We start from the raw sequence: 17,394 nt of genomic DNA, 5'->3' as shown, positions 1-17,394 counted from the left end.
ACCCTCTATGGTCTATGGCGCTTGAACTGGCTTCGATGGAGCAGTATGTTTTGAAGAAACAACTGCTCCATTTTTTCAAGACAAGCGCAACGGCCTTTGGGGGTCGTGCACAACTAGGGCTTCAACGAACGTTGTGCAAGGAGCCTAAGCACAAAACACAGAATTCATGTGGGTCCCGTTATAGACATGGTCCTCGGACACTCTGGGCACTTCCTAAATCTGGTCGCCATGTTAAAATTTTGCTGGCTCGTGGTTGGTGACCATCAGGCACCGAAGCAGTAAGCCGCCGGGAACCGACTGCAAGTACCGGAAAAAACACTTACCAAGCGACGGAAGGAACGGAGCACGATGGGGGACCCCGATGAGGGATGTTTTAAGAAGATAAACTTCAAATAGTTCCGTGAGGAACATTGTGAGAAATTTTTCACAGAGCTCCTAAACCACGAGGCAACTGCTGCGCAGAAAAAAAAGAGACTGAAGGGGGACCCTTGGTGGCTGCAGGGTTAGTGGCATGCTGGACATGTTCAGTGTGCTGGTCAAAGTGTTCCGTGACAGGGCTCCATCTGATGATGTCACCCATATTTGAGGACTACCATCCTGCTTGTCCTGGGAGAAAGGTGCCAGTTGGAAGCCCCCTGGTTCTGGCATTGCTCAACTGAAGGAGGGAGAAAACTTTTCACCTCAGAATCTGTCCAAATTTGGATCTGCCAGATCCAGGACCAAGCTCAACTGAAGGAGGGATTACTATACTTTCACCTCAGGAGCAGTCAGTTAATAATTCCTGTCTGTCTATCTAGGCCTCAGACCACAGCACGGGTTGCTTACCTACCATCTGCTGTAGACAGAGAATACCGACAGGCTGAAATCAGCACAGATGCCTATATAGGATGACATCAGTGAACCTGTTGATCTCTGTCTCAATCTGTTGATCGGTGAGCATAACCCATTTGTCTGAACTGGTCTGCATGGATGAAAAAATAGCCCTGTTTCCATTTCTACTGCCCCCTTACTTCAAGCACCTTCATCATCACCTACTGCAAAAATCCAGCTGGATTTACGCGTGTAGGGGGTTACACGCGCCGAGCCTATTTTGCATAGGCCCGGCGACGTGCACAAGCCCCGGGACGCGCGTATATCTCGGGGCTTGAAAAAAGGGTTAGGGTGTAGACAGACAGGGGCGGAGGCGTGGCCAGAGGCCTCCGTAGGGCCTCTAGGCTGGGGATCTCGCGCTGGCACTTGCCCGGCACGCGCAACCTACGCCTGCCTAGAGGCAGGCGCAACTTGCAAAACAAAGGTATGAGGGGGGGGGTTTAGGTAGGGGAAGGGAGGGCAAGTTGGGGGGGTGGAGGGAGCAGGGAAAGCCATCGGGGCTCCCCTAGGGCTCGGCGCGCAAGGTGCACAAGTGTGCACCCCCTTACGCGCGCCAAAGGAAAATTAGTCCTTACCTGTTAATTTTCGTTCCCGTAGTACCACAGATCAGTCCAGACCATGGGTTGAGCCTCCTGTCCAGCAATGGAGAACGACCAAAACTGAAAGGGCATCCTATATCAGGACAGAGCCTACCCTGCAGCCCTTCAGTATAACCATTGTCAAAGCAGAAAACAACAAACCGTGAATAGGATCAAGCAAGTAACCAAAAAACTCAATTGAGCAATTCAATAACATTGTAAGGAACTTTGAAGAAATAATCACTCTTGCATATACTTGGTTCTCAGCAACCAATGCTTCCAGTGTATTCATCCGGTGTGCAAAAGGAAATAGAGTACCGAACTTCTGAGAATCTGCAAAGAACCAGCTTCGAGTGGATGGTATGAAAAGAGAAAACAGGGAAGGGCGTCTGGACTGATCCGTGGTACTACAAGAACGAAAATTAACAGGTAAGGACTAATTTTCCTTTCTCTGTACGTACCCGGATCAGTCCAGACCGTGGGATGTACCAAAGCTTCCCTAAACTGGGTGGGACAGAGACAGTCCCGCTCGAAGCACTTGCCGACCAAAGGAACTAAGAACCGGTGCTTGCACATCCAATCGGTAGTGACGAGCAAAAGTATGCAGGGATGTTCACGTGGCGGCCCTGCAAATTTCTTGCGGAGATACCGATAGGCTCTCCACCCAGGAAGTAGCCTGAGAACGCAACGAATGAGCCTTTAGGCCCTCAGGGACCGCCCTACCTTGACAAAGATAGGCCGAAGAAATCGCCTCCTTCAACCACCGAGCAATAGTAGTCTTAGAAGCCTGCTTGCCCCGATTGGGACCACTCCAGAGGACAAAAAGATGATCCGAGACCCAAAAATCATTGGTAACCTGCAGATCGCGAAGGAGAACGCGTTTGACGTCGAGTCTGCAAAGATCGCCCCCAGCTGTTCCTGCAATCTCCTCTGGGGAAAAAGCTGGAAGCTCCACCGACTGATTGACATGAAAGGCGGAAATAACCTTGGGCAGAAAGGAAGGTACTGTCTTGAGCGAGACTCCTGAATCGGAAAAACACAAAAAAGGTTCCCGGCAGAACAAAGCTTGGATCTCTGAAACCTGCCGAGTCGAAGAGATAGAGACGAGAAAGACTGTCTTGAGTGTGAGGTCCTTTATTGTAGCCCGACGGAGAGGTTTGAATGGCGCCACACAGAGAGCCCGAAGGACGAGATTAAGGCTCCACGATGGACAAGAAAGAGCGAGTCTGTGGTCGCAGGTGTTTTGCTCCCTTCAAGAACCGAACCACGTCCGGATGGCCCGCTAAGGGATGACCTTCCACCCGTCCGAGGAGAGAGCCGAGAGCAGAAACTTGTACGCATAGGGAACTGAAGGAGAGACCCTTGGAGAGGCCCTTCTGTAGAAATGAAAGAACCAATGAAACCGGAGCGGAGCACACAGAGACCCCCGACTCCGCACAGACAGTCTCAAAGACTTTCCAGACGCGCACATAAGCAAGAGAAGTCGATTGCTTCCGAGCTCGTAGCAAAGTGGAGATAACCTCCTCCTTATAGCCCTTGTGCCTTAGGCGTCTCCATTCAAAAGCCAGGCCGCTAGACAAAAGCGATCAGCCTGGTCGAAAAATATGGGCCCCTGCCGAAGCAGACAGGGAAGATGGCCGAGCCGGAGAGGTCCGTCCGTCACCAGATTGACGAGATCCGCGAACCACGGTCTGTGAGAACATTCGGGTGCTACCAGAACCACTGGCTCCCGGTGGAGTTCTATTCTTCGAAGAACTTTTCCCACCAGAGGCCAGGGAGGGAACACGTAAAGAAGAACTTCCGCAGGCCAGGGGAGAGCCAAAGCATCCACTCCATCCGATCTGTGCTCTCTCCAACAGCTGAAGAACCTGTTGGCCTTGGCATTGGGCAAGGTCGCCATGAGGTCTAGGTGAGGGGGACCCCACCTGTTGACGATCAGGTCCATGGCTTCTTCGGAGAGTTCCCACTCTCCCGGATCGAGACTGGCGACTGAGGAAATCTGCTTGTACATTCTCCTTGCCCACTATGTGGGAGGCCACCAGGCAATCCAGATGGCGTTCTGCCCAGTCGAAGAGAAGGCTGGCTTCCAGAGCCACCAGACGACTGCGAGTGCCTCCCTTGCCTGTTGATATATGCCACGGTGGTGGAGTTGTCTGATAGAACCCTCACCGCTTTGCCGCGGATCAGGGGCAAAAAATTCTGTAGGGCCAGACGCACCGCCCAGGCCTCCAACCTATTGATGTGCCAACGAGACTGGACCGGAGACCAGATCCCCTGCGTGGACTGGGACTGGCAGACTGCGCCCCAGCCCGAGAGACTGGCATCAGTGGTTATTATCATCCACTGAGGAGTCTGAAGCGGCATTCCCCGGAGAAGATGAGGAAGTGAAAGCCACCACTGCAAGGCGGCGACGGTAGAGGCCGAAAGCGGAAGCACTGCTTGAAACTGTTCCGACACAGGCTGCCAGTGGGATAGCAAGGCTCTCTATAACGGTCGCATATGAGCAAAAGCCCAGGGGACTAGGTCGATGGTGGAGGCCATCGAGCCCAAGACCTGTAGGTAGTCCCAGGCCGTCGGGAGAGGCAGTGAGAGATTCCATACCTGATTGATCACCTTGACAGCCTGCGCGCGAGGTAGAAAGACCTTGCCGATCCGAGTATCGAAGTGGGCCCCCAGAAACTCTAACACCTGTGAAGGCCGAAGATGCTTTTGGGAAAATTCACTATCCAACCAAGAGATGCGAGGAGAGCTAGAACCCGATCCACCGCCTGCCTGCAAAGACTCTCCGACTTGGCCCTCACAAGCCAATCATCCAGATAGGGATGGACTAGGACTCCTTCGCAGCAGAGGGCAGCCGCCACCACCACCACCATGACCTTGGTGAAGGTACACTGTGCGGTAGCGAGACCGAAGGGTAGTGCCCGAAACGGTAATCGCGGTGAATCGGAATGTGGAGATAGGCCTCTGTCAGGTCGAGAAACTCTCCGAGATGAACCGCCGCGATAACCGCTCTCAAGGTTTCCATGCAAAAATGCGGGATCTTGAGGGCCCTGTTGACCCTCTTTAGGTCTAGGATCGGTCGAAAGCCCCCGTCCTTCTTGGGTACCACGAAGTAAATAGAATACTGGCCGGCGCAGAGTTCCTCCTCCGGAACCGGGACAATAGTGCCCAGACTCAAAAGCCTGGTGAGGGTTTGGTCCACCATCTCCCACTTGAGACGGCCGCATGGAGAGAATACGAAGAGGTCCGGAAGGTCTCGAACAAAGTCTAAAGCATAACCGTCTCGGACAATGTCGAGGACCCACTGGTCTGACGTGATCTTGACCCACTCCTTGAAGAACTGGGAGAGACGACTTCCCAGAAGAGGAACTGAGGAATGGGTCAACCAAACTTCATTGTGGGGCAGGTTTTGGGATGGCACGCTGAGACGGTCCCTCACGGAAGGACCGGTGCTCACGAAAGGGCTGAGACCAAGATTGAGACCGGGAAGAATAACCTCTGGAGGAGCCACCGCGTCCGCGGGGTGTATATCTCCGCTGACCCCGGAAGCGAGGACGGGAGGGCGCAAAGGATCGAGATTGTTTCGGACGGTCCTCCGGTAGCTTATAAACCTTGTTTTCCCCCAAGGAATTAATAAGCTGTTCAAGGTCCTCTCCAAAAAGCAACTTACCTTTAATGGGCAACGTGCCCAGCCTTGCCTTGGAGGACAGATCGGCGGACCAATTGCGCAGCCAGAGGAGCCTTCTAGTGGAGACCGCCGATACCACCGCCTTCGCCTGGACGCGGAGGAGGTCGTGGAGCGCATCAGTCCCATATGCTATGACGCCCTCCAAACGTTCAGCCTGCTCCGCCTCTACAGACGGGAGATCCTGGGGGCCAAGTAATTGTTGAAACCACCTGAGACCTGCCCACTGCATGAGACTGCTGCAGATAGTCGCCCAGGGCTAGGACCTCAAAAATACGCTTCAGATGGGCTTCGAGCTTACGATCCTGTCCGTCCTTCAGAGCTGTCGATCCCACCATGGGGATAGTGGTGTGCTTGGTGACCGCCGAAACGGAAGAATCAACGGTGAGAATCTTCAGCATGTCCAAGCATTCCTCCGGGAGGGGATACAGCTTGTCCATAGCCTGCCCCACCCGGAGTCCCGCTTCGGGAGCCTCCCATTCCCATAGGAGCAGCAACTTATGCATGGGGTGAAAGGGAAAAGCGCTTGCCGGAGCCCTGAGTCCCGCCAGGACCGGGTCCATTTCCTTGGGTAAAGAGGCTGTAAGCATGTCCGCAGGGGGCCCCCTCCAGCCCCAGCTCCTGAAGGACAAAGGAAATGAGGGGCTCCAACTCCTCCCTTTGAAACATACGGAGAGACCCTGGGATCATCCCCCTCCAGGGGCGGGAGTGTGCTCACCAAATCCGTAGTGGGATCCGGAAGAACTGGGGGCACCAGGAGATCAGGAATAGGGGCCACCCCCGGGATCACCCGCACCCTAACATACCCCTTGCGGCTCTGGGACAGGGAGAACGGGCAGCGGGTCCGGACGTGGAATTTTCGGCGGGAGGGGGCCTGGGAAAGGGTCCTCCTCCTCCTCCTCCTGCAAGCTGGCCAAATAAGATTTATGCAGGAGGAGAACAAAATCCGAGGAAAATTGGGCCCTGGATTTGCCGGGGGGGGGGGGGCCCAGGGGGAGGAGAGGGAGGGTCAGGGACCTCATCCTGGTGCAGCTCGGGGCTCAAATCGGGGGGAAAACTCCTGGAAATTCTGCTCCCCAGCCCCTGGCAGCTCCGAAATCCCCAAGATGGCCGCCGTTCCCGCGGTTTGCCGACCCGGGAACGGCCTAGCCATGCGTGGGGGATTTCGTCCCCGAGGTAAATTTGCTTGACCTGCCGAGGAAGAGCCTTCCTCACCCGGCAGGCAGGCAGAGCAGAGCCCCGAGGGCTCCCCACAAGCTAGGCAGGTGCTTGGCCGCAGCATCCCCACCAAAGAGGAGGTGCGAGCTGAAGAAGAAAAACAGCTGACAGCTAAAAATAAACCACTGAATGCTCTGCCGGCAGGAGCGGAGGCAGGGGAGTGAACCCTGCACGCTCCTCTGTGTCTGGCTGCCGGCTAGGACTAATTAGAACAGATCTGCTTTTATTTATTCCTCTTTTTTTTTTTTTAAAGAATGAAGCAAAACTGAGGAAAAAAAGGCAATGGAGCACTGAGCTTACTAGGCAGCCGGGGGGGGGGGGGAGACGAGTGACTGGACCACCAGCCTCGGTCTCCACACCAGGGAAGCAGTCACGGACTTAGGCTATGCCCTGCACAAGGGGTAAAGCCCCCCTAAGTCCAGCAAGAGCCAGGAGACGGAACCGTCTCCTGCAAAAAAGAGAGGAAATAAATCAATTAGTCTTAAAAAAATTTTTTTTTTTTGTAATTGGAAAAATCCTAAAACAATCCCGAAGGAAATTACTACTTGCTTGATCCCAAAAGGAAGAAAAGGAAAGGCTGACTAACCCAAATCAGGAGACCGCAGGGTGAGCTGATCCATCTGCTGGAGACAAACAAATACTGAAGGGCTGCAGGGTAGGCTCTGTCCTGATATAGGATACCCTTTCAGTTTTGGTCTGTCTCCATCTGCTGGACAGGAGGCTCAACCAACGGTCTGGACTGATCCAGGTACGTACAGGGAACCCCGGATTTTATAACATGTGCGCGGCTGCGCACGCATGTTATAAAAAGGAAAATTAGTTTCTTACCTGATAATTTTCGTTCCTGTAGTACCAAGGATCAGTCCAGGACACCTGGGTTGTGACTCCGCACCAGTAGATGGAGACAGATTAAAACTTGTGGGCGGAGCCATATATAAGCCCCTGTGCCAGTCACAGCCCCTCAGTCATACGTAATGTCAAAGTAGAAAATCCAAAAGCCAACATAGCTAACTATAGAAATTCACTAAGAAAACCAAAAAACAACTACAACACCCCTACAGGAAAACAGACTCCCCAACCGGGAGAGCGAACAAAACAAGGGGTCAGCGTATTAAAAAACAACAATGAGCGGACTCTCCGTTACTATAGCGCAATACTGCGGGCGGGATCCTGGACTGATCCTTGGTACTACAGGAACGAAAATTATCAGGTAAGAAACTAATTTTCCTTTCCCTGTACGTACCAGGATCAGTCCAGGACACCTGGGATGTACCAGAGCTAAGTTACCGAGGGTGGGAAGCAGAGAGTCCCGCTCGGAGTACCCTCTCTCCAAATCCCCCAGCATCAGCAGCCTGAACATCCAATCGGTAATGTTTAATGAATGTATGCAACGATTTCCAGGTAGCCGCCCTACAAATCTCTTGAGGCGATACCTGAGAAAATTCCGCCCAAGACACAGCATGAGACCTCGTTGAATGAGCACGAAGACCCACCGGCGGTGATTTACCGCGCAAAATGTACGCGGAACCAATGGCCTCCTTGAGCCAACGGGCGATCGTCGTGCGGGACGCAGCAGAACCTTTCTTTGGACCCGATGTCAACACAAACAGATGATCCGTCAACCGAAAAGAATTTGTGACCTCTAGATAGCGAAGAAGAGACCTCCGCACATCTAGCTTTCTCAAGTCCCTTGATTTCGGGTCAGAAGACTCCCCTACCGCAAAAGAAGGAAGTTCAACTGATTGATTCAAATGAAAAGCCGATACGACCTTAGGCAGAAAAGATGGAACGGTCCGCAAGGAAACCCCCGAATCGGAAATGCGCAAGAAGGGCTCCCTACAGGACAAAGCCTGCAACTCGGAAACTCGACGAGCGGACGCAATCGCTATCAGGAATACAGTCTTCAACGTGAGATCTTTGATCGTAGACCGCTTAAGAGGCTCAAACGGAGCTGAGCATAAGGCCGAGAGCACCCAGTTGAGGTTCCAAGATGGACAAGGGAACCGCAAAGGAGGACGGAGGTGTTTCGCTCCCCTAAGAAAACGGGAAATATCAGGGTGGAGAGCCAGGGAGACTCCCCTGACTTTACCACGCAAACAACCAAGCGCCGACACTTGGACCCGTAGGGAACTGCATGCTAAACCTTTGGCCAGCCCAGCCTGGAGAAAAGCCAAAATATCAGGAATAGTAGCGGAAGTGGGATCCAGACCCCGCTCTACGCACCACTCTTCAAAAACTACCCAGACTCTAACATAGGCCAGAGATGTAGACTGCTTCCTGGATCTCAGCAATGTGGCAACTACCGCATCTGAGTAACCTTTGCGCTTCAAACGATTCCTCTCAAAAGCCATGCCGCGAGACAGAAGTGATCCGCATCCTCTAAACAGACGGGGCCCTGACGAAGGAGCCCCGGAAACCCCTGTAGACGAAGGGGCGGCGCCACCGACAATTGGATCAGATCCGCAAACCACGGACGGCGCGGCCATTCCGGCGCCACCATGATCACGTTGGACGGGTGCAATTCTATGCGCCGCAGGATTTTGCCGATCATGGGCCACGGTGGGAACACATACAGTAGCACCTCCGCTGGCCAGGGAAGAGCTAACGCGTCGACCCCTTCTGCTCCTCTTTCTCGTCGACGACTGAAAAATCTCGGAGCTTTTGAGTTGTGCCACGTGGCCATCAGGTCCATGTGGGGCGTTCCCCAAGTCCTGCAAATGAGAAGAAATGCTTCTTCCGCCAGCTCCCACTCTCCCGGATCCAGGTGGTGCCGGCTGAGGAAGTCCGCCTGGACATTGTCGACTCCTGCTATGTGAGACGCAGCGAGATCGCTGAGATGCCGCTCTGCCCAGGCCATCAAGGAACGCGCTTCCTCCGCTACTTGAGGGCTTTTCGTCCCGCCCTGGCGATTGATGTAAGCCACGGTGGTAGCGTTGTCCGACAATACTCGGATCGCCTTTCCTCGTACGAGGGGTAGAAAAGCTTGCAATGCCAGACGGACCGCCCTGGACTCTAGGCGGTTGATAGACCACCGGGTCTGATCTTCTGACCACAGACCTTGAACCGATTTCCCTTGGCAGACTGCACCCCAACCGGAAAGACTGGCATCTGTGGTCACCACTGTCCAGTTGGGAAGGAGAAGAGATACTCCACAGGAGAGATGTTTGGAGTCCAGCCACCAGCTCAGGCTGGAGCGCGCCTGACTGTCGAGATGCAGTGGAAGATAAAATTCCTCTGAAATCGGTTTCCAGCGGGAAAGCAATGAAAACTGCAGCGGCCGTAGGTGAGCGAATGCCCAAGGGACTAACGCCAGCGTGGAGGCCATAGATCCGAGAACCGTCAGGTAATCGCAGACTCGCGGACGGTGCTGAGACAAAAGCCGTCGCACCTGAGACTGTAATTTGCATATCCGTTCCTGAGAGAGAATCACTCTGCCCCGTTTTGTGTCGAAGACGGCTCCTAGATACTCCAAGGACTGAGTGGGTTCCAGATGACTCTTGTTGTAGTTGACCACCCAGCCCAGGGACTGCAAGAATTGAAGCACCTTGGCTACCGCCTGCCGACACAAGCTCTCTGACTTCGCCCGAATCAGCCAATCGTCGAGGTAAGGGTGAACCAGGAGGCCTTCCCGACGTAAGTGCGCCGCCACCACCACCATCACTTTCGTGAATGTCCGAGGCGCTGTCGCCAGGCCGAACGGAAGAGCCCGGAACTGGAAGTGTCTTCCCAGAATGCAAAACCGTAGGAACCGCTGGAACGCTGGTTGGATGCCCACATGAAGGTATGCTTCTGTGAGATCTAGTGACGCAAGGAATTCTCCTGGCCGCACTGACGCAATCACCGAACGAATGGTCTCCATCTTGAAGTGAGGGACCCGAAGGCATCTGTTGACTCCTTTGAGATCCAGAATGGGTCGGAAAGTGCCGCCTTTCTTGGGAACTATGAAGTAAATGGAATAACGGCCCTTGCCATACTGATCGGCCGGAACCGGAGAGATGGCCCCCAAGCTTTCTAGTCTTCGAATGGTATCTAGCACCGCTGCTTTCTTCTTGGGATCTTTGCAGGGCGAGACCAGGAATTTGTCCACTGGGATGCGAGCAAAATCTAACTCGTAACCGTGTCTTATCACATTGAGGACCCACTGATCCGACGTAATGCTGGCCCATTCCTCGAGGAACAAGGATAGACGCGCCCCCACGTTTGGGACAACGTGCTGAGGACGCAAGGAGGGATGGGCCGGCCGAACTTCATTGCGAAGGCTTGGACCCCGCACCCGACGGGGCTCCTCCTTGCCTGCCAAAACGTTTGCCTCGAAAGGACTGCTGCCAGTGAGTGTTCCGAGAAGAGGACGGTCTATAAGAGGACCCGGTGGATCTTTGTGGCCTGGACTTTCGGGATCCCCGGAAACGAGCTCTGCTGGAAAAAGAAGAGCGCGCCCGGGCCCTATCCTCTGGCAGCTTAAACGCTCGGTTCTCACCTAGAGAAACCATTAAGTCATCTAACTCCTTTCCGAACAGCAATTTCCCTTTAAAGGGTAACGCCCCGAGGTGAGCCTTGGACGAACCATCCGCCGCCCAGTTGCGTAGCCAAAGAAGACGGCGTGCCGACACCGCTGCTACCATGGACCTAGCTGAAGTGCGTAAAAGATCATGGAGCGCATCAGCCCCATATGCAATAGCTGCTTCCAACCTATCTGCTTGGGAAGCCTCCTCCGGAGAGAGATCCGCATTAGCCTGCAATACTTGGGCCCAGCGCAGACTAGCACGCATAGCAAAGTTCGTGCAAATGGCAGCTCGTACTCCTAGGGCGGAAACCTCAAAAATCTTTTTGAGTTGAACCTCCAACTTTCGGTCCTGAATATCCCGGAGGGCAGTTGCTCCCGTGACCGGGATGGTAGACCTCTTCGTGACAGCGGAGACCGCCGCATCCACCTTCGGGAGTCTGAGGAGTTCCAACGCCTCCTCCGGTAAAGGGTAGAGCTTATCCATGGCTTTGCTGACTTTCAAACCCAGCTCCGGAGTATCCCATTCCTTGAAGAGGATATCCGTGGATGAGAAATGAAAAGGGAAGGCGACCGCCGGCCCTGTGAGGCCGAGCAAAACGGGATCCATGTTCGCCTCCTGGCGGACCACCACTGGGGGAGCCTCAATCCCCAGCTCCTGGAGAATGGCTGGGATGAGAGGTGACAGTTCCTCTCTGCGGAATAGCCGCACCACCTTGGGGTCATCCCCGTCTAAGGCCTGTGCACCTTTCCCTGCACTAGGCTGTGCCGTTGCATCCGGTGCTGCCGTCCCGGCCCCCATCAGGGGCTCTTCGGAGGCCTCCGTATCCGTCCCGGGGGAATCCTCGGAATCCGATTCCTGCGGCAGCCCCCGGGGAAGCCGCTTCCCTCGGGACGAACTCTGGGCGATCTCCGCACCCTTCCTGGCCTTCTTTTTCTGAGGCGGGGACTTGCGGATAGCAGTACGCGAGACATCCCCCCGTATGCGCTTGCTGCGCTTATATCTGAGGACTTTGCGCAGTAACAGCGCAAAGTCCTCAGAAAATTCTCCGGAACCAGCTGAATCGCTACTCGAGTCCCCCGGGGACCGAATCCCCTCCGAGGGGACCTCCCTCGCTTTGTCACGCTGCGGGGAAAGCGCTGGAGGTAGAGACGAAGCCCCCACTGTCTCTCTGGAAATTTCCCGGCCCGTGGCCAAAATGGCTGCCACTCCCGCGCTAAGCGGGAACAGCTCCTGAGGGGTGACAGAGGGGCCCCCACCTCGCGGCGGCGATCGCGCGACCCGGGACCGAGCTCTCCGAGGTGCTGCTGAGGTGCCCTCATCACCCGGGACACAAGCCGAACAAAGGCTGTCCCGGGAGAGACGCGCGCGCGCCGAGCCGCAGGCCCTGCACTGCGAACCGCGAGGCATGCCGGCGAACGCGGGAAAACAGAGACGCGAACAGAAAATTCACCTCAGAAGAAAAAAAAAATTCAAAATAATCAAAACGGCGCAATTCGGCGACCTCCCCCCTTCAGGCGACGCCCCCCACCGACCGAAACGGAACGGCAACGCCAAGGAACAGAGAGCCGCAAAAAAATAAAAGTAAAACTTTTTTTTTTTTTTTTTTTTTTTTACAGAAAAAAGCGCTGTCCCAGGTTCTGAAAGCCCTATTTCCTGCAGGGGTGAGTGAACCAGGCTCCCTGGTGTCACCCCTGACGCTGCCACTAGCTCAGCCGGGTCCTCAACCCTGGCAGCGGCCTCGACCGGGGGAGGGTAGTCCCCTCAGGACCTCTCAACTCCCCTGGGAGGCAGGGCAACCGGGAAAGAATTAAAAAGAAACCCAATTTAGCCCAGAACAAATAGACCTAACAAAAAACTAATTCAAAAAACCAAACCTGACAAACACCAGAATCAGGTCAGGAAGGGCTGTGACTGGACCTGCACCATCTACTGGAGACAGAGTAAGACTGAGGGGCTGTGACTGGCACAGGGGCTTATATATGGCTCCGCCCACAAGTTTTAATCTGTCTCCATCTACTGGTGCGGAGTCACAACCCAGGTGTCCTGGACTGATCCTGGTACGTACAGGGAATCAGGCGTAGATTTGTGAGCTCTGGGTTGCCCGCACAAATCTACACCCGCGTGTAGGTATTAAAATCTGCCCCAATGGTTCTAGCATCTCACCAAACTAACCCGTCCATAAATGGTACATGTTCTGTAGACTTCAGTTTATCTGGGAAGAGATTGGATGTGAGACCTGTTTTAGCAAGATGTTGAATGCTTTTGAAAGGGATTCAAAAGCATGCAAGCGCCAGGATTTCTCAGAGCCTGTTTGAAAGTTCCCTCAGAGTTGCTAGCACAGGCCAAACATGCTTGACCCACAATAAATATAAAGGTTTTGCAATAGGGGCTCACAAATGGAAAGCAATAACACCACTTGCTGCTACTCACATCAGCTAAAATGTAAATCTCAGCAGACATGCAAAGTGTTTCTGACTCAGTCAGATACATTTCTAAGAAAACCAACTGGCTGAAAAATAGTACCAACTTAGTAATCTGAATGGAAATAGTGACCAAAGAGTAGCCTATGTTACATGTGTTTGCAAAAAAAAAAAAAAAAATGGATAAGCTTGAAACCACCAGAGGACCCTACAAACTATTTGCATGGTAGTAGAGAGCTTTGACAGGCTCCACGTACCCCATTTCCATTGCACTTTTTCTGTATGTCACAGTCATAGTTCAGCACAGATGCGTTCACGCACTTGAAGTCTTTGCAGACCTGTGGAAATAAGAAAACTGCTGTGAAATTCAAGTTAGCATTCTAACATATAAATTCTAGACAAAGCCATTTCATTCATTAGTTGCTCCTGCCTGAAGTGGTACAGACTCTGCTCACTCTTCACTCACTCTACCAAGTCGGAAACTTTTTTTTTGTATTGGAAGAACAGATCTTTTATTCTGTTGAATGAAACAGCACCAGTATCCTTATTTTAGTTGTACTTCTATGGTCAGACAGACTCTTTTCACAGAAAGGACTATTTAAGGAGGACTGATTAATAGCTGGCATCTAGGTATCATGTGCAGTTATACATGTGTACAGACCGTAGCATTTCTAGTAATGAGGGCATGAAATGTGAGATGCCTCACTCCTTGCAAGATCAAACATAAAATATGGCGGCACATAAGGACCGTAAGACTCATCTAGTTTGCCGATACAAGGTACATTTTGTTGATATCTGACTTGAAGTCCACTTGCAGCTGTTCACCCATGAATAGAGGAGCCGACCATAGCCATGCCTCTCAGTTGCTGACAAATACAAACCTCTAGCAAGCAGAAGGTTGAGGAAACAATGACAGAAAATATAATTTTTGGTATACAGGAAATGTTGAGAGTGAGAGAGGCACGCTTCTGTTTAAAGATTAAAGTTAGCTTCAGAAATTTGCCAAGTGACTGTGCATGGCTTCTCTCTCTCTTGGTCCTCTTCTATGTACTTGGCACTAACTGAGAGCTTCTGAAATTTTTCAAATATGGAATGTTTCAGAATTAGATCAGTGATCTTCAAAATGATAATCACTGAAGCCTGCAGTTTCATTAGTCAATACACTTAATTTAACTCCAGGGATCAAAGGGTTAAGTAGAGATGTGAATCGGAACTGAAATTGGATCCAATTCTGGTTCCGATTCACATCTCTAGGGTTAAGTATTATCACAGGTAGCGGACCTGTAAGTAATATTTGAGTAAAGGTCTGTTAGGTGATCCGTCCCCTTCTGCATCACTTAATGGCCTCAATCTTTCCCCCAAAATATGGATGAAAAATTTAGGTGTAGAACTGGATGTTGAACCAAATATGAAGGCCAATATTAGTCACATTTCAAAATTTCCTCTCTCATTTACAAAGGATGCATCATTTAATAAAACAAAGTTGCTTACCTGTAACAAGTATTCTCCATGGACAGCAAGCAAATCAGCCATACAAGTGAAGATGTTATCCAAAGGCATCAACACATAAAATTTTTCTCAAAGCTCAGAAAACCTTCTCAAGAGAATCAAGATGGCACTGTGAGGAAAGGATGCAGAAGCTGTAGCTCCCAAATAGCTCGTCCTTGTGAATTATTTTCTTCATGCCGCACACTAAGAGGAAAGGTTGGGTAAGGGCGGGAGCCTCGGCCTCCTCTTAGATCCACTTTGGTTCAGACGAGCATTGTGGGATTTTACTCCGCAGCAGATTCTATGGCCCCGGAAGATCCCGCTGCAGCGCCTGGAGTAGAGCAAACTCCATCACTCTTGGGAGAAATTTCTCTGTCCCGGGAGCCCCAACGACTCCTTCCCCACCATTGCACACCGTTGCTGAGGGACTGGGCATACTCCCTGGATGGATGGCGTCTTTGGGGATAACAGCCCTCGAGGCAGATCCCACAGCTAATTTGGCGTCACTTACTACCAGCGGTGGTACTTTGACTTCTACCCCACAGATGGAAGGAACATCTCCTGATTTAATGATCCAAGGAGGCTTGCAAGCCACTGCAGTTGGGAGAAAGATTGTGGAAGTGACCCAGAGCTGCGAAAGAAACCCTCAATCAACCTCACTGGTAACTTTTACTTCAAAGATTTTTCTGGTTAAACCCAATGTTGTAACTTTGGACTCATTATGGAATGCTATTTCACTCCTAGAAAACTCTATTATATCTCTTACTACAGTTTTAAAGGATACTCAAGTTCAATTTAATACCTTAAGTCCTGTTACTTCACATTCATCTAAAATAGAAGAACTGGACTCTAAAACCTCTCAAATAAAGTCTGTTCAGAGTGGTTTGATTCAGGGAGAAATTGCCATAACTAGAAAAGAGGAAAATCTGGAGAATTCATCAAGATATTTAAATTTGAGGGTGTTAAATTTCCCAAAATGCAAACTGCTTTCTCCGAGGAAGCAATTTAGAAATTATTTACCTTGATATCTTTATTTCCTTCCCAGACCTGGCCACCCATAGGCAGCAGGTAGTGAAAGCCATTTTTCGTCTTTGCCAGCTCCAGCTTTTCATCAGGTTTGAGAAGTGTGTTTTTGAACAGAATCAAGTCCACTTCTTGGAATAAGTAATCTCAGCAAGAGTTTAAGATGTACCCAGATAAGGTAACAGCAGTACTTAAATGGTCGATATCTTTGGGCCTCAAGGCACTGCAATGTTTTTTGGGTTTTGTTAACTATTGAAAACTTTTCCAAGGCAGTGGCTCCACTTACCACCCCCCCCCCCTCCCACCTCACATGTAAGGGCACACCAAAGAACTCTTGCAATCCCCAAGCTCAGCTAGCCTTTGAAGAACTGATGCAACTCTTTGGCATCAGCTCCAATCCTGCATCATCCTGATCCAGCAAAGCCTTTCATCTTAGAAATAGATGCCTCCAAGGTTGGTGCAGGTACAGTTTTGTCTCAAAGACTGATCCAGACTCTTGGCTCCACCCATGTGGTTACCTTTCCCGAAAGTTCTCTCCTGCAGAATGCAACTATAATGTGGAAAACTGAGAACTTTGTGCTGTTAAGGGGGCCTTGGAAGAGTGGAGACATCTTCTGGAAGGAGCCTCCTTCCCATTATAATCCTTATGAATCACAACAATTTACTTTATATTGAGCCTGTGAAATGTTTGAACCTCCAGCAAGCTTGATATCGTCATGTTCTTCACTCGTTTTCAGTTTATCTCCTATCATCCTGGCTTGAAGAGCGTTAAGGCCGATACATTGTCATAATAGTTTACCTTTGAAGAAATTCCTGTACCTTGCATTATACGACGTTTCAGGATCATCGCAAACACAGACAAGAATGATCTGATGGAAAAAATCATCTGGAATCTTCAATCCAAGAACCTCCTTATAGGGGTTACTATCAGGTGTACTTCTGTTCCAGGCAAGTGCTGCCCATATGTTTTCAGAGTGGACATAATTCCAAACTCTCTGGACATCCAGAAATTAAGAAATCCACACAAGGATTGTAAGACATATCTTGGTCTGTCCAGTATGAGCTAGAACCAAAGTCCCTTATGTTAAACCTTCAAGTGAATTGCACTCACTCATGATTCCTTCTGTACCATAGACACCTCTCCATACTTAATCATGGACCTTCCGAGTTCCATTGCCTGTACTGACTTCTTGGTCATAGTAGACTGTTTTTCCCAAATTGTGCATTTCATTCATATCTCAAAGCTGCCTTTGGCCCCTCAACTGGCCATCATCTTCATTAGGGAGGTGGTCCATTTACATGGAATCTCGACCACTTGTATTAGATCAAGGTCCCCGATTTACTTCTAGATTCTGGAGGGCTTTTTTGAAAAGATTTGGATAACAATTTGCAATTTTTGTCAGGATGTCATCCCCAGACAAATAGCTTTATGGAGATCTTGAGCAACCAAGATTTGAGCAATTCCTTAACACGTTCATCTCTGCTTATCAGAAATGACTAGGCCAAATTATTCCCTTGGGCTGTTTGCTCATGAGTCATGTTAGTGAATCTATGGGGGTTTCTCCATTCTTCACAATTTATGGCTGACACTCTGTCTATTTCCTGAT

At 51.1% G+C, this 17,394-nt stretch overlaps 1 protein-coding gene across 3 annotated transcripts in view; it reads right to left on the bottom strand.

The window, feature by feature from the left end:
• The window catches only part of ADAM9 (ADAM metallopeptidase domain 9), a 389,106-nt gene that overhangs the window by 60,801 nt on the left and 310,911 nt on the right, over nt 1–17,394 (bottom strand). For all 3 annotated transcript variants that reach the window (XM_029603956.1, XM_029603958.1, XM_029603957.1), the window contains one exon: nt 13,534–13,614. In XM_029603956.1, coding sequence (XP_029459816.1) covers nt 13,534–13,614 — 81 coding nt within the window. The remainder of the gene's footprint in view (nt 1–13,533; nt 13,615–17,394) is intronic.

Source organism: Rhinatrema bivittatum, chromosome 5 (assembly GCF_901001135.1).
Source record: "Rhinatrema bivittatum chromosome 5, aRhiBiv1.1, whole genome shotgun sequence".
In the NCBI taxonomy this organism is placed as follows: domain Eukaryota; kingdom Metazoa; phylum Chordata; class Amphibia; order Gymnophiona; family Rhinatrematidae; genus Rhinatrema; species Rhinatrema bivittatum.
Note: the sequence above shows the minus strand (reverse complement) of the source record. Positions and strands in the feature narration are given on the sequence as shown.